Raw genomic sequence first — 19,721 nt, 5'->3', positions numbered from 1 at the left:
ATTTCTTTTATCCAAGAACATGGGATTTGCCAATTATGTGGTTTGCAAGCTTACATAAGGTATTTCAGAATTAACCATGTTAATTAGGTTGCCATGTGGACCAGATCATGACCATTATCCATGTTGCATTTTCCTGTCTATTTTCCATTTCTTCATGGATGCAAGTATCTAGCCCATGATATGTGGCATGGCAGGAAAAGTTACCATCAACCAGACAATAATGTCCAGTTAAAATGCTGAGCTAATATTCCATGCTCTGTGATACTTAATATGCAGCTGCTGGCATATGGAACGATTCAGAGAATTCGTATTCTACAGCTAACCCCGTTGCGATTCCAGAACGTTGTTTCCTTGGCTGAAGGGTTGAGAACTAGACAGCACAATTTTTCAGTGAAAGAAGTTGAAGTGACTTGAGGCAGATTTTTCATTTGACTGGTAGGATGCATTTGGAAAGAGCCTCCTAAGAAGTGGTGAATGTGGTTTTAGTGGTAGCCTTTTAAAGAGAATCAGATAAATGCTTCTCTTTTTATTCTCATATGATTTGGGAGGTAGCTCCATTCAGCCATCGAGTCTCCATGTTGGCTCTCAGAAGAAATGTATCCCCTTACTCTCTCTCAATCCTGTCACCTCCCTGTGGATTCTACCACTCACCTCTCGGGCAACTTACAGCAGCCAATTATCTCACTAGGCACACTTATTTGGGATGTATGAGGAAGCCAGAGCTCACAAGTCAGAAGTGAAGCTAGGTTGCTGGAGTGAGAGGCATTTGCACTTCTCACAGAACCACTTGAAGGAGAAAATATAGTAGGAATATGGTAAGAAATAGTGGGGACAACCTGGTTCACTCAGAGTTAGTGCAGACTTGATGGCTGCAATGTACTGCCTTCTGTGTTACTGGTAATGATGTTTTGCTCATTTTGAAATATTACTGTGACTAAATCAGGATGCCTGATCCTACACAACTATTGCGACATATGGTGCATCCCTCAACCTTAGATGTGCAGTGTACCTGCAGACCTCCAATACAGGGTAGCAACCTGCATTGCCTGAGTTTGCACACAGTGGCTTGATTATCTGTGAAAGAATTCTTGCTGCTTTCTTGTTTAAATAATTGTGCTGCATTACTTGACAACACTTGGTTTGCCTTTGTAGAGTAAACAAAGTTAGGATTTTGCACATGTAACAATAAATTGAATCTTGAAGATCTTCAAATTCAAGTTTATTACCACACAGACTAAAGTGCAGTGATAGAGGTTGTTTTGTGAGCAGACCAGTAGACATCTCATATATAGTACAATAAGACACTACAAAAATGCAGAGATACAGTTGGTACAGAATAAAGGCAATATAATTTTGCTATTCATTCAGGAGTCTGATCACAGTGGGAAAGAAACTGTCGTTGAATCTGGTGATGTGAAAATCATCTTCCTGATGGAGTTGGGGGTGGTCAAAGAGTGACAAGGGCAGGATGAGTTTTTTAATACTTTTCTAGGGAATATTTCAGGGAGGAATATAATGAACTAAGCATCTGCTGTGGACTTGTTTTGGTAGTATGTGAAGGATGGCTGGATGACGTGGAGTTAAGGGGATCTCAAAACAGTTGATCTTGAATCTTGGCCAATATATGACAACACAGGTCAGCTGGGGTTCAGTTGCACTTGTTCAGGCTTAGAGATGGTGATTTAGTAAACTTCAGCCTAAATTTATGCTCATGTGCCAACAGTTCTACCACCACTTTGGAAAGAGAGCAAAGGGGAAGTTTCAAATTCCAAATTTCTTCTTCTTTCCTCTGCCTATTTCTACCTTCAGCACTCATTGAGGCACAGACAATGGTTTGCTTGTTCAACTCCTATCATCCTCACATCAAGGGAGCACCAAACGCTGCCTTTACATGGATCAGTCATGGCTGCTTTTTGGCCATGACATCCCTACCCTTCTTCATACCTTATCTTTGGAGGCTAAAATGGGTCATTTACTTTGCTGAAATTCCATCCCTTTAAACCTTTCTAATTATTTATTCACGTCTCATTCTAGTGAAGCAGGAGCTAATGAGTTTTGTTTACAGCCTTGCATCTTGATTTTTGAGGCTACTTCATTGCTGCCACCTTTTTGGCCAGTGGGTGCTGGTACTGGGGAAAGTTTATGTATTACAGAGTGGAATAGGTTGGTAGATGAGTTCAGCCAGAGGATTTCTGGACCCTGGTGTGACTTTGTTCGGTTTTCCTCACCATTCTGATATGATAATTATCATTTTTGCCTCCTTTTGCTGTGCTCTAGTACCCAGTCAGATCCCCCTTTTTCATCTCACCTTACCAACACATCATTTTCCTCTCTTTGCACTTACTTAGATTTGTTTTTGTCTTTTTCCTGCTGTGATGCAAGGTCAGTAATGAGAAGCTTCCACTCTCAGTAGTTACAGCTCAGGCACAGCATCCTCCTTCCAGCCTCTTATTGCCTATTTGAATGGCTCACTCCCGACTGCCTAGCACTTTCCATGGATGCTGCGTGAACTGCGCGTTTGTATTATTCCAGATTAAAACTAAAGTTTAAGTTTGGGTTCTTTATTTTTCTATCTTATTTGCAATTTCAATGTTCCCTTGTGTTGATTTTTTTTTGAGGCTTTATTTACCACATCTGGCTAATTGAGATGGTGGTATAGATATCCATACATGGTTTGAGTACATAGTGTGGTTTTTGTATGGAGTTTATATATGAATAGGGGAGACCCAGTTCGTGTGACATAATTACAGCGACCTGGGTTCAAATCTGACACTGTCTATAAGGAGTTTATATGTTCTTCATGTGTCTGTGTGGGTTTCCTCCCACTGTCCAAAAAAACGTGCAGTTTTGGTATAATTGGGCAGCATGGATTTAAATGGCCAAAAACTATTCTCTCATGCTGTAACTATATGAATTATTTTTAAAAACAATTGCTATAAAATTTGTCAAACATGCTTAATTGCTGTGTGCACTACGCTCAAAGATTCACCTTTGTCAAGAATCCAGATTGTAGAAGTTCCTGATGTGTATCCAGATGTTTTTCACTGACTATGCACCAAACAACTGTTCAGTCTCTCCAATGCAAAGTTAGCATGAATTGCTTTGTCAGATGGTTAAAACGAGTCTCTGTAACCAATGGATGGGATGATTACATTTTATACAATTCCCTCATTCCGTTTGCTTCTCCACACAACAAGTGCTGTTATAAGTAGAGTAATCATTACTGGAATCATTATAAATGGCCCTACAATGTTGTTTGGAGGATCTCCCAATGCTCTCCCAGAGCTGGAACAGTTTGCAAAGTATTCGCTGTGGACGGTAATGAAGAAGAGGTCCACGACCTGATTTGGCCAAAAACAGTCCATCTTGTTAGCAATCAAAAATGTGCAATTTGTGAGATCTCGATAGGAACTACAAAGAGAATGAAAGTATTTGTTAGTAAACACCGACCTGGCACGGATATTGCAGAAAATGTTTGAATGGAAATTAGCAAAAGGAACTCAAGGCCACACGTGGTGGCTCCACTTAATTCTGATTAAAAAGTTTTGTCTGCAAATCATTGATGAGCCTATTTTAAGCATGACAATTAATCTTGAAAAGTGTAGAAAATTGGAGCTGTGCCAAACAAAATATGAAAGATTAGGTTCTTAATGAGAATGACAGATATTGTACAGGTTAACAATTCTGCAACAAAACCATTTTAGTCAGGGCAGAGAGGGTTTAAGCTATTCAATAGGATAGAGCAAAGAATATTACAGTACAGGCCCTTTTGGCCAACTCTGTTGTGCAAACCTACTCCATAACAAGCTAATCCTTCCCTAGAGACTACCAACCACAGTTTTTTTTTAATTACCTCTGCCATCTCCCCTACACTTTCCACCTCTCACCTTAAACAAATGATTTTGTATTTGCTATTATAACCATTACAGCACAGAACCAGAACCTTGTACCATTGACCCACACCCAGTCCATGCAGCTACCACTTTGACCAGAATCTCTCCCTTCAATCTCAATCCACGTCCTCTTGTTTGAATCTTCCCCCTCTCTCAATGGAAAAAGCCTATCCACATCTACTCTATCTTCTATACTCTAGGAAATAAAGTCCTAGCCTGTTTAACCTTACCCTGTAACTCAAATCCAGGTAACATTCTTGTAAATCTCCACACTCTCGCTATTTTGTTGATATCCATTCCATAGTTTGACAACCAAAACTGCACACAATATTCCAAATTTGGCCTTGCCCTATACAACTTCAACAAGACAACCCAACTCTTGCACTCAATACTCTGATTTATGAAGGCCAACATACCAAATGCTCTCTTCACCACCCTATATGTGACTCCACTTTCAGGGAATGATGTACCAGAATTCCTAAATCCCTTTGTTCCACCATTTAACGTGTATGACTTTTACTGATTATTCCTACCAAAATGTAGCACCTCACATCTGCCATCTTTCAGCCCTATTTCCCATTGCAAACTTTGAAAACTGTATCATCTGCATACTTACTAATCCAATTTACCACCCTGTCACTAATATATATGACAAACCAAGCCCTGAGGCACTCCACTAGTCACCAGCCTCCAATTTAACAAATAACTTTCCATCACTACTCTCTGGCATCTCCCATCCAACTATTATTTAATTACCTAATGATTGAACCTTCCTAACTAACCTCTTACGCAGAACTTTGTCAAAGGCCTTACTAAAATCCATATAGACAATATCCACAGCCTTCCCTTCGTCAACCTTCTACAAGATTTGTTAAACATGATCTACCACGCATAAAACCATGTTGACTATTCCTAATCAGCCCCTGTATATTCTAAGAACACTCTCCATTAATTTACCTACCACACCATCATCAGACTCACAGGCCTATAATTACCCAGTTTACTTTTAGAGCCTTTTTTAAACAGTCGAACAACATGAGCTACCCTCTAGCACCTCCACCATGGCTAATGACATTTTAAATATTTTTGTCACAGCCCCTGCTATTTCTATATTAACATCTTGTCAGGACCCAGAGATTTATCCACCTTGATTCTCTTTAAAATAGCCAGTACTACCTCCTCATTAATCTATATATTTCCCTTACTAGTTTTCCTTACTTCACCTGATTCAATACTCCTTTCCTCAGTGACTACTTAAAAAAAAATCATTTAAAATTTCCCGCCTACCCATCTGATCCTCAAGGGGCCCAATTTTATCCATCACCATTCTTTTTACTTTTAATATACCTCTAGAAACCCTTTGGATTTCTTTTTACCTTGCCTGCCAAAGCAGCCTCATACCTCCTTTTTGCCTTTCTCATTTCTTTTTGCACTCTTTCTATTCCTCAAGCACCTCATTTATTCCTTGCTGCCTACACCTGTTGTCCACACCCCTCTTCCTCCAAACCAATATCCCTTGAAAACCAAGGCTCCCTATATCTTCTAACCTTTCCTTCAATCCTCACAGGGACACACCGACTCTGTACTCTCAAAATTTAAATATCCTCCATTTAACTGTTACATCCTTCCCAGAAAATAAATGATCCCAATCCACACCTTCCAAATCCTTTAGCATTTCCTCAGAATTAACCTTGTTCCAATCAAGAATCTCGACCTTAAGCCCAACCCTATCCTTCTCCATAATTAACCTAAAACTAATAGCATTATGATCACTAGATCCAAAGTGTTCCCCAACACAAATCTGTCACCTGACCTATCTTGTTTCCTAATAGGAGATCCAATTCTGTCCCCTCTCTAGTCGGTATTGATTTAGAAAACTTTCCTGAACACATTTGACAAACTCCAGCCCTTTTACAGTATGGGTGTCCCAGTCAATGTGTGGAAAGTTAAAATCTCCTACGATCACCACCTTATGTTTATTACACATATATGCTATCTCCTTACAAATTTTCTCCTCTAATTCCCTCTGTCCATTAGTGGGTCTATAATACACCCCAATTAGTGTTTTCATGCCTTTCCCATTCCTCACTGGACAAGCCCTCCAATCTATCCTGCCATCGCACCACTATAATGTTTTCTCTAACTAGCAATGTAACTCCTCTGCTTTTTATCCCCCCCCCCCCCCCCCCCCGTTCTATCACATCTAAAGCAACAGAAACCTGGGACATTTAGCTGCCAATCATGCCCCTCCTGCAACCAAGTTTCACTGATGGCTATAATATATTTCCATGCTCTGTCTGTCCACCTTTCTTACACTGAAAAATATACATGAGTGAATGTCCCCCACATTCACTCCTTTATCATCTACTTTTACTACCCCCTCCTTCATTAATTTTAACAATCTGATTTCTCTCTCCCTTCAAACCTAAGTTGTCCTTCTACCCTAATTTCCATACTCTCATTCTGATTTCCCACCCCCCACAACAGATCAAATAAACTTGCCTGCCAGGATATTGGTCCTCCTCCAGTTCAGGTGCAGCCTGACCCTTTTGTAGACGTCAAACCTTTCCCAGAAGAGTTCCGATGATCCACAAATGCGAACCTCTGCACCAACTCTTTAGCCACACATTCATCTGCTACATCTTCCTATTCCTACCCTCTCTAGTATGTGGCTCAGGCAGCAATTCCGAAATTACCACCCTTGAGGTCCTGCTTTTTAACTTTTTCCCTAACTCTCTATATTGTTCCTTCAGGACCTCATCCCCACTTCTATCTATGTCATTGAACCTCGACATCTGGCTACTTGCTCTCCCCATCCAGAATGCTGTGTACTTGATCAGAGTCGTCCCTGGCCCCTGGGAGGCAACATAACATCCAATTGCATTGATCTCATCCGGTCTCAGGAAATTTTATAATCTTATATACAGTACAGGTAGTCCTCAACTTTCAACCTACATGAGCTATGTCCGCCTGCACGTACAATCACATTTTTAAAAAAATCTTTATTAAAACTACTGTATTCAGTGGTTCCGTGCCACAGCAGCCCAAGGTCTCCAAGTTACAGCCAACACATCAATAGTAAGTTGGGGACTACCTGTACATCGTTTAACTCACCTCTCATCTTTCATCATTCCAAAGAGAAAAGCCCCAGCTTTGTCAATCTTGCTTCATAAGACATGTTCTCCAACCCAGGAAACATCCTAGTAAATCTCCTCAGCACCCTTGCAAAAGTATCTATCCCTCTGGTAATGAGGCAACCAGAACACAAAACTTCAGATGCGGTCGAATAGAGCTGCGATGTTACCTCACAGCATTTGAACTCCGATTAATGAAGGCCAGCATTCGATAGTGCCTTAACTGCCCTTGCAAACTTGACCCATGATCCCTGTTCCTCCACACTGTTAAGAATCCTGCCAATAGTCATGTACTCTGCCTTCAAGTTCAGTCTTTCAAAGAGCATCACTTCACACATATCTGCATATCCATCTGTCACATCACTGCCCAACTCTGCATCCTTTCTGTATCCCTTTGAAACCTTCTACAGTATTCACAATTCTCTCTGCAAACTTATCCCTCCACTTCTTCATCCAAGTCATTTATATATTAAAAAAATCACCAAGACCAAGGGTCCCAGAACAGAACCCTGTAACATCGCTAGTCACCGACTTGCAATCAGAATTTGTTTCATCTACTCCCACCCTCTGCTGCAGCCACCAGTTCAGAATCCAAGGAGTAAAACTTTGCCATTGGGACCTCTGGTCTCTTCCACTAGTCAAAGCAATTTCAGTCCCATCTTAAAACACGTTGTGGTTTTAATTAGACTCACAATCATCGGTCATAGTTTTGGCTTTTAACAACCTGTCAATCATCAGATGATTTGATGACCTGAGAATAAGCTGTTGTGCTTCTTACTTCAAAAGTACCTTTTCCTCTGAAGCATTTGGGTCATCTTAAGGTTGTAAAAGGTACTGAATAAACTGTCTTTCTATTTTGAAACCCACTGCTTTACAACTGTCTTTTGCTCTTCTATGTTCCTTCTCATTCAAAATCCTTAGCTTCACCTGCATATGATGGGCTAAATGCACCTCACCAAACTTAGCGGTGAGCAACTCCAAACAAGAATCCCTCTGGTTATTTGTTTGCTAATCTTAACTACATATACTAAACAAAAACACTCAAGGGGTTCATGCTAATATTCACAAATATTATGAGAGATTAAATAATGGATATTTTTCCTCATCCATTCCACCTGCAAACACCTATATAAACCGACATGGGTGCAAATGCATACAAGCAACATCTTAGGTCATCTCTCAGGATGGCAAACAAATTTCATCCAGTTATGCAGAGTTATTTAATTTTGGCTGGCCATTGCACACAAGGTACCACATGGCCTTGAAAATGCTGCACAGACATTGTATATACACACTCAGATTCTGATCTGATGAGCATAACCAGACATCATCTTGGCCACACTCTCATCATTTATCCATCTTCTCTCCCCCCCCAAAAAACTTCCTCCTGAACTTTTCTCACCATTGAGAGTAGGAGAGATTGAAACAAGAGGTCATGAGTTGAAAGTTAAAGGGGAAAAAGTTTAGAAGGAACACGAGGGGGAACTTCTTTACTCAAGAGTGGTGGCTGTGTGGAATGAGCTTTAGGGAGAAGTAGTGGCGGCAGGGTCAATTTTGTCATTTAAGGAAAAACTTGATAGGTATATGGATGGGAGGGGAATGGAGGGTTATGGGCAGGCTCCAGGTAGGTGGGATTAGAAGAGAGTACTTGGTCCGGTGTGGACTAGAAGGGCCAAAATGGCCTGTTTCCGTGCTGTAATTATATGGTTATATCCTTGATTCCCTCCCCCCCACCCCCCCCAATTTCCTTAATCTCTCCCTGCCTTCTCCTGCCAAGTGCTTCCTTCCTTTGTCACTGATCCGTGAGCCTGCGTCTTCTCCAGACTCTTCAGTGGCCTGCCTGTCTCCCGGTCTCTGTAGAAGACACACAAATCTTCAGCCAACGGACGAGGATTCATAATGCTGGGGCACCTCACCCAATTATTGCCACCCCTCACAATGCACTCAAATATACATGAAAGCCTTAATATTCTGACCAGGAATGGGAATGAAAAATGTTCCTCCCTACTGCAGTGATCTACGTGGAATTTTGCACCAGGTTAACTCAGCACAGAAAGATCAGCTAAGCAGATAACCTGTGATGTTTTGAAGCCCAGCACAGAACAGTGCACATCTGGAGATGATGGAACCTTAAACAAACAATGCAAATTTGGAGGAACACCGTGGGTCAGGCAGCATCCATAGAAAGAAATGGGCAATCAATGTTTCAGGTTAGGACACTTTTTACAAATTTTTAACCCAAAGTCTCCATTTCCCTTCATTTTTGAAGGGAAATGAGAATTTTTGCATCGTTTCCTTCAGCATCACTTTACAATCCATAAAAAACACATCAAGGACATTGCAGCTCAGAAGTGGTGAAATCATTTGCTCTCTTTCACAATGCTTTCTAATGAATTCCAAACATACCTCAGTGTTTCTTCCCAATCACACCAGAGTTTCTGGCCAATATCTATCATCTGAAATCTGTATGTGTCTAAGCAAATGTGTTGAATAAGATACGAGTAATAAACTTCATTGCAAGCAGTCAGCAAACCAAGTTGATGCGCTGTAGGAAAAAAAAATCATAGGAAACAAACTTTAGTAAATTAATTAGAGCTTTACTAAATTTGTAACTTTCACAGATGACGAGTTATAAATTCAGGTTTAATCCCAGGAGCTTCACATGATCAAGGTTAGCACTTAGGTGAAATAGTCCACTTTCAAAGGTACCACACTGTATTTCCAATGTAACATTGAGGAGAGTCGTGCCTCAGTTTAGGATTCTTGGGTAACGTGGAATAAGAATGGATGGGTTATTATTCAGGATGTGGGGGTTTTCAGCACCTGACAATCAAAAACATGAAGGAGAATCATGAACCCAGATTATTTTTCATAAAACGAGATGGGCAATGACAGGTAATACACAAAATTGCAGGAGAAAATCAGTGAGTCCTGCGCTTGTCCATAGGAGCCAGAGATATATAATCAACATTTCGGGCCTGAGCCCTTTGTCAAGGTGTGACTTTTTAAAATGAGACAGAGGATCGTTACATGAGAGCAAGAGATGAGATGTAGACATTCAAGGAACAATGTGGGAAAGGAGTCAGGGTGTGGAAGAGTCCAGAAGAAAAATATTTAAGCAAAATTGACCTGTTTCCTAAAGATATCTGCAACTTTAGTATCCTTCAGCATTTGACATTTCAGAACTTTAATATTTCAAAGGCCAATCTGTGCCACTTACTTTCAAAACTTGGCTATGGAAGAACCACACAATAATGGATGAAATGTGCAAGTTAAAGGAAGACAACATGGTGAATCTGAGCATCCTGAGAAAGCTGCCTGCAGAATCCCCCAGATTTACATTTTAGGTTCTATGATTGCCAAAGATCTGGGAAGCAGCCAATATCTTCCACAGTAAAACACATCAGTTAGTTTGACTTCAATGGCTGGGTTAAAGACAAAAATTAGCCAGCATTAAGTTTTCAAAGGAGCCATCATCTTGAAAGTTGTTTTCCCAGTGGTAATAGGAAAGTTTTTAAGTCACTCTTTAGCATAGTACAACATTGGAATTCACTGAACAAGGTTCAAAGAATCTGTTGGGGGGGTGGGGTGGTCAGATTTTTTTAAAAATTACAATCCAATTCCATCCTGCGCCACCCAATTACATTCAAATTAATCGAAAGCCCAATACATTTTTGGATGGTGGGAGGAAACCCACTCAGATATGAGGAGAAAATACAAACTCCTCAGAAACAGCGCCAGATTGAACCCAGGTCGTCGGCACTGTGCTGACCACCATGCAATGTACAATCCAAGAGTTGAGAGAAACTTTTCAGAAATGGTGTCTCAGGATAATTCTAGGGCCACCTATACATCAAAGAATCCATCAATAATTCTACCTGCTGATAGATCCAAATGTTCAAATGATACCAAAGAATTATTGTTTTAAAGCCAAAGGAAGTGGTTTTTAAAGCCATTGGATCAGATGTAATTCATTAATAATGTAGTAAAAATAATGGCAATATTTATAATGTAAATGGAAGTGGGCTCAATGCTATGAGAAAGTAGAACAAATTGGTGGGATTTAGTTCATGGACATTAAAGGCAGGATCTCTGTTTAAAAAGCTGTATAAATCCAGTCACAAATATACAGAACATCAAAGCTGATATAAAAGTTTCAGTAATGGCCCAGCAGAAATAATGTTCAGTAATGGGCTTTATAATGCACGCATCATAATTACAGAACAATATGGTCTTACCTGCACAACACAGCACTGGAATTCAAGTAAGTGAACCAAGTCATTCATCCTCGGGCAAGTTTTAACAAGGGTCCAGTGCAGGTTTCATTCACTATGATTCAAGGAATTGCAAATATAAAAAATTCCCTTGTAGAGGAACTTGGACCACAGTCAGGATGAGGCCAAATGTAAACTTAAAGGACAACATATCACATTTCTCCTGATCAGCCTTAAGTCTAATGGCATGAACATTGATTTTTTTTCTAATTTTAGCTAATGTATGAAGTCAAGGATAGCCATGTCACCGTGGGAATAGTTGGGGGGAGTTAACATGGTTTGCTACAAGGAGCTCAAGTTTAGATGCACAGGAATAGATTTGGCATCTCCTTAAGTCTATTACATTTTAACATTTTATTTACAACTGTGTAGCAGTCCATTCTGGCCATTGAAACCCCTGCCAGCCAATTAACCTACAGCCCCAAGAGGAAACCGAAGCACCCAGAAAAAATTCCATGCAGACACGGGGATAACATTTAAACTCCTTACAGACAGCACCAGATTCAAACCCGGGTAACTGGCACTGCAATAACTTCCCACTATCCTATAAACCTACAGCTGGGTTATTCAGTTATGGTCACACTAAGGAGAGGGGAACAAGACCTTTGAGGTACACTCCAATGGGAGAAGGTAGAGAATTCCATTTACTGATGGATTGATTGAAGCAGGAAACATTCAGGTTAATATAACCATTTACAGCACAGAAACAGGTCAGTTGGCCCCTTCTAGTCCGTGCCGAAAATCTCCCACCTAGTCCCACTGACCCGCATTCAGCCCATAACCCTCCACATTCTCCCATCCATATACCTATCCAACATTTCCTTGAATATTAACACCGATCTCGTTTCTACCTCCTCTGCTGGAAGTTCATTCCACACCCCCACCACCCTGTGTGTGAAGAAATTCCCCCTCATGTTTCCCCTAAACTTTTCCCCTTTTATTCTCAGTCCATGCCCTCTTGTTTGAGTCTCCCCCACTCTCAATGAAAAAAGCCTATTCACATTGACCCTATCTTTACCCCTTATAATTTTGAATACCTCTATCAAATTACCCTCAACCTTCTACACTCCAGGGAATAAAGTCCCAGCCTACTCAACCGTTCCCTGTAACTCAAATCCTGGCAACATTCTCATAAACCTCCTCTGCACTTTTTCTATTGTGTTTATATCCTTTGTTTAATTTGGCGACCAAAACGGTGCACAATATTCAAAGTTTGGCTCACCAGTGCCTTATACAATTTCAACATAGCATCCCAACTCCTGTGTTCTGCACTCTGATTTATGAAAGCCAACAAACTAAATGCCTTCTTCACCACCCTATCCACATGTGATTCAGAGAATTATGTATCATGACTCCTAAATCCCTTTGTCCCACTGTACTCCTCAATTGTCTATCATTTAATGTGCATGACCTGTTTGATTAGTCCTACCAAAATGTAGCACCTCTCTTGAAGGAGTAGAGTCTGTGATCAGTTTGTGGTGCAGAGACAATTTTAGGTAACCCCTCCCTCCATCTGATTCGATTGTTCCCATCTCTTCTTGGTCGACTGTACTTTTTTTCCTCTAACTTTTCCCCTCCACCCCTTTCCCAGTGGTTTCTCCCTCATGCCCCCATCTCCCACACCACATCCTATACCTCTGTCCCCAACCACCAACCCCCAGCATCTTTCTGCAACAGAAATGTAAATATTACATGAAATTTCCTTTTGTCTACTGTAAGAGTCACCATTAATATTCCCCAGCACCCCTTACAGTAAGAGAAAGAATTTTATATGTGTAACTTTAACTGTTCTATATCAGTCTTGATTAAGGGTTCAGACCTGATATGATGACTGACCATAACTACCCATGGATGCTGCTGAGTTATTCCACTAACCTACCCTAAATAGTTCTTGTACTTTGCCCCCTGATGTTAGTTTCCTCTCCCTGCCTATGATTGGATGAATCTGCACAACTTAAATCCATTTGATACTAAGACTCCCAAACCAGTACACAAATTTCAAATTGTAAACTATGTACAAAGGAAATCAAATATGGATACTGGAAGTTGAAAATACGATCAAAAAAATCTCCAGGAAACATAAATAGCTTGACCAGGTCAGAATTTCGTCAATATGACTTTGCCAACAGATAATATTCAATAGAGGTTCACAATGAAGTCGACGCTATTTATTAAAAAAAAATCACAAGCATAAAACTCCAAATGAGAGGAAGTGAGTTAATGAGATGGACTACAAACAAAAGCAGTGACTGAAGTCTGGTAGGGAGTACAAGGTAACAGTGAATGTTTTGAGAAGTAATTTTAACAAGTGAAAAATCACAAAATTAGAGCAGCCAGACAGCAGCTCCCTAACCCACAGACTCTCCATCAAACACTCAGCACTTATAAGGTTCCCTTCAATGTTGCATTTCAATCCCAGCTTGGAAACCTATCCCTGTGCTTTGACAACTGGGAATTTAAATGAGTAATTAATTTAAATTTAATTTTTTTTTTAGATACACAGCGTAGTAAACAGGTCGTTTCGGCTCACGAGCCTGTGCTGCCCCATCTACACCCAATTAACCTACACCCCTGGTACATTCCAACAGTGGGAGGAAACTGGAGCCCCCAGGGGAGAATGTACAAACTCCTTATGGACAGCGTGGAATTTGAACCCCGGTCCTGATTGTTGATGCTGTAAAGACGACGCACTAACCCTGGGGTATTACAAATGTGTTACAAGCCAGCATCAGTTCAGCAATCATGAAACTACTTGATTGATGGAGTCCGGGACAAGGGAAGGATATCCATCTAGTAGAACTTCAGTCTGAACCCAATGTGGGTGATCTTAAGGCACTGTTGAAATGGCCTAGCAAGATATTCATTTGCAGTTCAGCCATAGTTAATGACTCGATTCTCATATCCTAGGAGCGAATAGATAGAAGAGAATAGAAGATCACAAGCTAATTTTGATGTAACTTGATATAGGGAGTTGCTATGTGAGACAGAACAAGGATCAATATTCTTTCTGATTAGTAGAATGTTCCCTGCTCTTTATTTATTGCTATTTGCTTTATCACTAAATTTTCCTTTTTAATTATCTTCAAATTGTGGATAATCTCACACCTCAACCTTGAACTTCATGTAGTCATTCATCTAGCAATCAGTCTGATACTGAAATAATGCACACTGCTTAGAGTACAGATATAGCACATTCTAATTGATATTCATGGTTATTATAATGTTTGTTAGCTATGATTGTTGGCTACAGCGTGTGTTGCCAGGAACTGGTTTTGATTTATTGAAATTTACACGACAGAAAGTGCCCAGGGTCAAACCAGCCAAAAAAATAACTAAAACAGAACACTGAAACCAAACCATGGACCTACACCTTTTGCCTTCACAAATATTGCTCAATCTGCTGAATACTTCGTGAACTCTCTCCCACCCCAACCCAACCCCAGCATTTACAGTCTCTTTTGTCTTTAAAAAAAGATGAGTTGGGTTATTCTGACAGTCTGCAGATTACAGCACTTCAAAAGTTCATCCAGAAACATTTTAATCTAATGTTAGCTTCTGTCTAGATTTCTGCATCGTGCCCGAGTTCCAAGCCTTTCTTACTCTTTGGGTAAAAACATTTTTCCTCAACTCTGTGCTCTAATCCATCCAATCAATTTTAAGCATCCAGTTATCAAGCTTGCCACCAGGAGCAGAGTCTTTCCTATTTACTGTCTTGCACGTTCATAATTTTCCACACATCCCATGAATGAATTCTCACTCCAGTCTCCATTATTCCAAAGGAACAATCCAGCCTAGGCAGTCCCTTCACACAATTATAATTCTTCAAACCTGATAGCTTCGTCAACCTCCCATTTACTTTCTCGTATCATCAGACCTTTACTGTAGTCTGCTGGCCAATATGTACGTGTGCGCCAAGCTATGGCCTAACGTTTTTAAGCCATTCTAACATGTCCCCTCCTTGGTTTTATATTTTCTATCATGCCAAATTATGATGTATTCTGATTATCTTCTGAAACACTATGCTCTCTCATCTTCAATAACCTCTGGAGATTAACTGATCCCTCTTCCAATCATTATGCATGTATTCCCTTCTTATGTCCTGCCTCCCGAATTTATTACCACCCATTTTGTGTCGTGTGCCCACCTAACCACCCGAATGAAACATTCCTGCAACCTGGATCTTTCTTCCTCATTGGTGTACCAGAAGTAAAATTGGGCTGAATTAGCTGTCAGTTTATGTACTAAATATTGGACTAATTCAAAGAAGGATCCAAACTTTTATTAAAACTAAACTATGCGCAGATTATAAGAAAAAATGGATGGTAGACTTAATTATCCAATACTCAATGATAAAATGCTCTATGTCTCCTGTGCTGTGAAAGAATGGATCTAAGCCTTGCTCTTAACACTTGCCAGTTTATCAGGTTAGGAATGACCAGAAAATTGACCTGAAGCTTTCTGCAGTCAGGACACTGAGTACAAGTGTTGGAATGTTATATTGCAGAAGCTCAAAACATTGGTGAGACTGTACTTGAAGTATTGTGTGCAGCTATAGGACGGATATGATTAAGTTAGTGGTGTAGTCAGGATTAATGGGGGGGGGGGTTTGTTTCATTTATTTGGAAACACTGGACAGACTGGGACTTTTCCCTGAAGCAAAGGAAGTTGAGTCATGACCATATAAAGGTTTATAGCATCATAGATAAAATTATTCATCTGTCTTTTTCTCAGAGTATGGGAGTCTAATGCTACAGGACGTACTGTATACACTATATGCGTGCAATAGTCAAATTTTGTGGGTCAATATTTAGGGTGAAATTTAGGAAGTCGGCTATTACACGCATACTAGTTTTTTTTCCCACGGTAAGAACCTCTGTTGTTCAATGCGTCGTGAGCTCAGATGGGCAGGCAGCCGGGGCCAAAAATATGGGGGTCAATTTTTACACATTATATATAAAAAATACCAGATTTGGCATATTGGTATTGACTATTACAGGCATATTTAAGGTAGATTGAGATGAAAGAGGAAGCAGTGGCCACATGGAGAAAGCAGCCAAAGGAAATAGTAGAGGCAGGAACAATTTCAGCACCTAAAAGAGATTTGGGAAGGTCCATGAACTGGAAAGATATTAGAGGGATACGAGTCAAATGGATCTTTGGTGAAGTGAAAGCCTTGATTGGTGTGGACAGTTGGAAAAAAGCGCCTGTTTTGTGCTGTTCAACATTGGTAAATAATAATTTACATTGACTACGTAAGAGAGATCCACTAAAGATAATGAGTTACACTGAAAGTGAACAATTTGTTAAGTAGTTTTTAGTCCTATCAAGTAAATTCAACAGGAATTCCGTTATTTGGCGAATTGCGAATAATTCTGACCACGCATTAATGATCTCCATGGAGCTGCTGCGGTCACAGCCAAGACTCATTGAACTAATCGACGGCCAGTCTTTAAAGGCTACTCGCAACACACGTGAAATGAGAGCGAACCCCTTGAAAGACGATGCGATGGAGAAATCACCTCCATCTCTCCCCCCCGCAGCCACTGGGAACAGGAGAGTCAAATACGCAGGTTGATCGGCCGCGCCCATCCCACCCCCGCAAGTCTCCAAGGCGGTGTCCCTGCTCCTTGGGATCCGCTTCGCCCCAACCCCGAGTCTGGGGCGCCCGCTCGGCCTCCTTCGTGGCCGCAGAGGGACGGGTCTGTGGAATCAGCCCCGCGTCCCTGAATTCACCTGCGGGTTCGAGTCTCCCTCTCGCAGTTACTCGCCCCCGCCTCCCCAGAACTAGTCCTCTTGTTTCCAGGGTGTGTCCATCCAGCTCGACGTGTATCAACTCGGGTCTCCGTGGTGACCTCTGACCCTCCCTCTCTCAGGTTGTCTCTCCCCTCCTTTCCTGGTGCGTGGCTCAACCTGTCTCGGAACTGCCCGTTCCTCAGCCTGCGCCTCCATTCCACTCTCTCTCCATCCCCGGGTCCGTCTCGGGATCCGCCACCAAGGCGGGAGCAGAGGGCGTGAAACGTGTGCAGGAGGGAAACGGCACCGGAGCGCGCCCCCCCCCCCCCTCCAGACGCAGCCTGTGAACTGGGGAACTTACCGAGCAGCACGGTTGCGAGCAGCCCGCCGGTCCACCACGGAGCCATCGTGAGCCGTTCCCACAGACGCGGTGTGCGCGGCGTTCCTGGCGCCGGGCAGCCAATCCCAGCTCCGTCAAACCTCCAGCCCCCAAGCCCGGCTCGCCAGCACCAGGACTCCTCCCCTGGACCGGTTCGCTCCCCGAGCCCGACTGAGAGAAAGCTCAGCGATAGCCAGCTCTTCCCAACCCAATCACCTGAAGTGACAAAACACAGATCAAACGCTCCATGCTCGAACCGTCCTTCCCGAAATCCCACTCCCTGAGAAGCCCGCAGACCAAGCTCAACAGCCAGAGATTGAGCGCCTCAAAGCGACCACCCTCCTTGGCAATGGTTCCACCTTGAGCTCAGCCCTGGCAGAGGAACCCAGCACCAGATCGACTCCAAGACCTAAACCCACAGTGTCTCCAGGACACACCTCCACAGATCTAGAATTACAGTTACTTTGGTGAATTTTGGCTGGCACAGTTAAATTGGGTCAAATGGCCTGGTGGGATGGGAAATTATAATTCTGAGACAGTGACCTAATGTCTCGCACAATGGATGACCCCAGAGATTGACCTTAAAATCAAGAACCTGACCTTGAAGTCAATAGACTGACCCCAGCAATGAAAGCACGATTTAAAACGACAACTTTATCCTCATCAGTAGGTGACATCCAACATCGTGTCCTCTGGTTGACATCGAACCCCAGAGGTGATCCTAAAACACAGAACAAGTAAAATCAGAATGCCTCACCAAACTCAGGAAATGATTCCCAATGCTCACATTAATCCACCATTCCCCCAATTTACAAAAGAGATGTGTCCTTGAAACAGAATGCATCTGAAAGTGAAAACCTTGAAATTCACAAATGGTGATTATGAAAGACAGGGATCCTGAAAAACCTTGCAATGGCCTCAACATTAACAGAATTATGAACCCCAGATGGAGGGGAAACTCAGAAGATCTTTAAACCTCCAAAACCAGCTGAAATACAGGGCACAATCATAAAATGCAAACTGACAGCCAAATATCACAGTGGCACACTGGCTATAACTCAGGTCAAGTGGGTTTTTTAGAAAAGGGCAATCGGCAAATAACATGGCGAGACTGCTAAGTATTGTATATCTAGGGCAGATCAAGGAGTGGTTGTAGCTTTGGATGTGGAGAAGATCTTTGTCAGATTGGAGTGGGATTTTCTGTTCAAGGTGCTGGAGAAATTCAGTCTGGGACAGACATTTATCAATTGGGTCAAGGGACTTTACCATAAACCTTGAATCAAAATGATTACAAGTGGATGTTTTCCTTGAACAGGTCAATTAGACAGGGTTGTCCTTTGTCCCCGGTCCAATTCATACTAGCTATGGAGCCAATGGCAGAAGCCATTCGGTGGATCCAGACATAAGGGGGTTCAAGGTGGGCCGGGTGGAACACAAAATTAACCCGTTTTGCTGATGATGTGTTAGTATATTTGCTGAATCCCAGGGGGTCGTTGGCCAGGCTGAGGACCATACTGGAGGATTATGGGAAGGTTTGGGTTACACAGTAAATTTGGATAAGAGCAAAGTTATGCCTCTGACAAATGGGGATTACGATCAGTGAGTTCGAGTGACCGAGGGAAGGTATAAAGTACTTGGGGGGTCAAAGTAGATAAGGATTTACGTAATTCTTATAAGCTAATTATATCCCTTTGCTCTAGAGGGTCAGATGGAGGACACTACCCATTACATTGATGTGTCAAAATGAAGATGATACCAAAGCTCCAATATCTTTTTCAGTCGTTACCCATTGTATTGCCTTGGGTTATTTTTAAAGGTGCTTAACAAATGTGTCAGGAAGTTTCTGAGGAATGGGAAAGTGGCGAGAATCTCCTTGGAAAAGTTAACATGGGATTATAAATGAAAGGGGGGTTAAAATTACCTGACTTTAAAAAAGTATTATTGGGTATCCAAGCGACATTTATCATCTCACTCTTTGAGGGAGTGGGGACCCTAGTATGGACGCAGATTGGGCTACATTCGTTAGGTGAAGAGATAGCCAAAGTATTTATTTATAAATGGGATGTAAAACTACTCTTAAAAAACATTCTAAAACACGTACTTCAGATGTGAAAAAGGATAAAACAAGGTATTGGATGGAAGGTGGAGCTATCCCCCAAAATGCCCCTAACTCCGAATAATTTAATACCCTTGAATCTAGGTAATAAGATCCTAGACACCTGGTGCCAGAGGGGGATCAGGTGTTACAAGGATTGTTATGAAGGGGGGGAAACTTGTGTCCTTTGAACAATTGAGAAACAAGTATAAT

The 19,721-nt window shown here is 41.6% G+C and overlaps 1 protein-coding gene across 1 annotated transcript; it reads right to left on the bottom strand.

Annotated features, from left to right (window-relative positions):
- Positions 1–1,202: 1,202 nt before the first annotated feature.
- ramp1 (receptor activity modifying protein 1) lies at positions 1,203–17,809 on the bottom strand. The gene is made up of 3 exons (XM_069934351.1): positions 17,396–17,809; positions 9,434–9,572; positions 1,203–3,411 (listed from the first exon to the last, which is right to left on the bottom strand). The coding sequence occupies exons 1-3, from the start codon at positions 17,439–17,441 to the stop codon at positions 3,156–3,158; spliced, it is 441 nt and encodes a 146-aa protein (XP_069790452.1). The 5' UTR covers positions 17,442–17,809; the 3' UTR covers positions 1,203–3,155.
- Between the last annotated feature and the right edge of the window lie 1,912 nt (positions 17,810–19,721).

This window comes from Narcine bancroftii, chromosome 4 (assembly GCF_036971445.1).
Source record: "Narcine bancroftii isolate sNarBan1 chromosome 4, sNarBan1.hap1, whole genome shotgun sequence".
In the NCBI taxonomy this organism is placed as follows: domain Eukaryota; kingdom Metazoa; phylum Chordata; class Chondrichthyes; order Torpediniformes; family Narcinidae; genus Narcine; species Narcine bancroftii.
This window is presented reverse-complemented; position numbering and strand designations above follow the sequence as displayed.

Coding starts and splice junctions, on each gene's coding strand:
- ramp1 (XM_069934351.1), bottom strand. CDS start 17,441: ATGGCTCCGTGGTGGACCGGCGGGCTGCTCGCAACCGTGCTGCTCG. Junction 9,573..17,395: donor GCTCGCAACCGTGCTGCTCG/GTAAGTTCCCCA, acceptor TTTTTCCTACAG/CGCATCAACTTGGTTTGCTG. Junction 3,412..9,433: donor GATTGGGAAGAAACACTGAG/GTATGTTTGGAA, acceptor TTCTCTTTGTAG/TTCCTATCGAGATCTCACAA.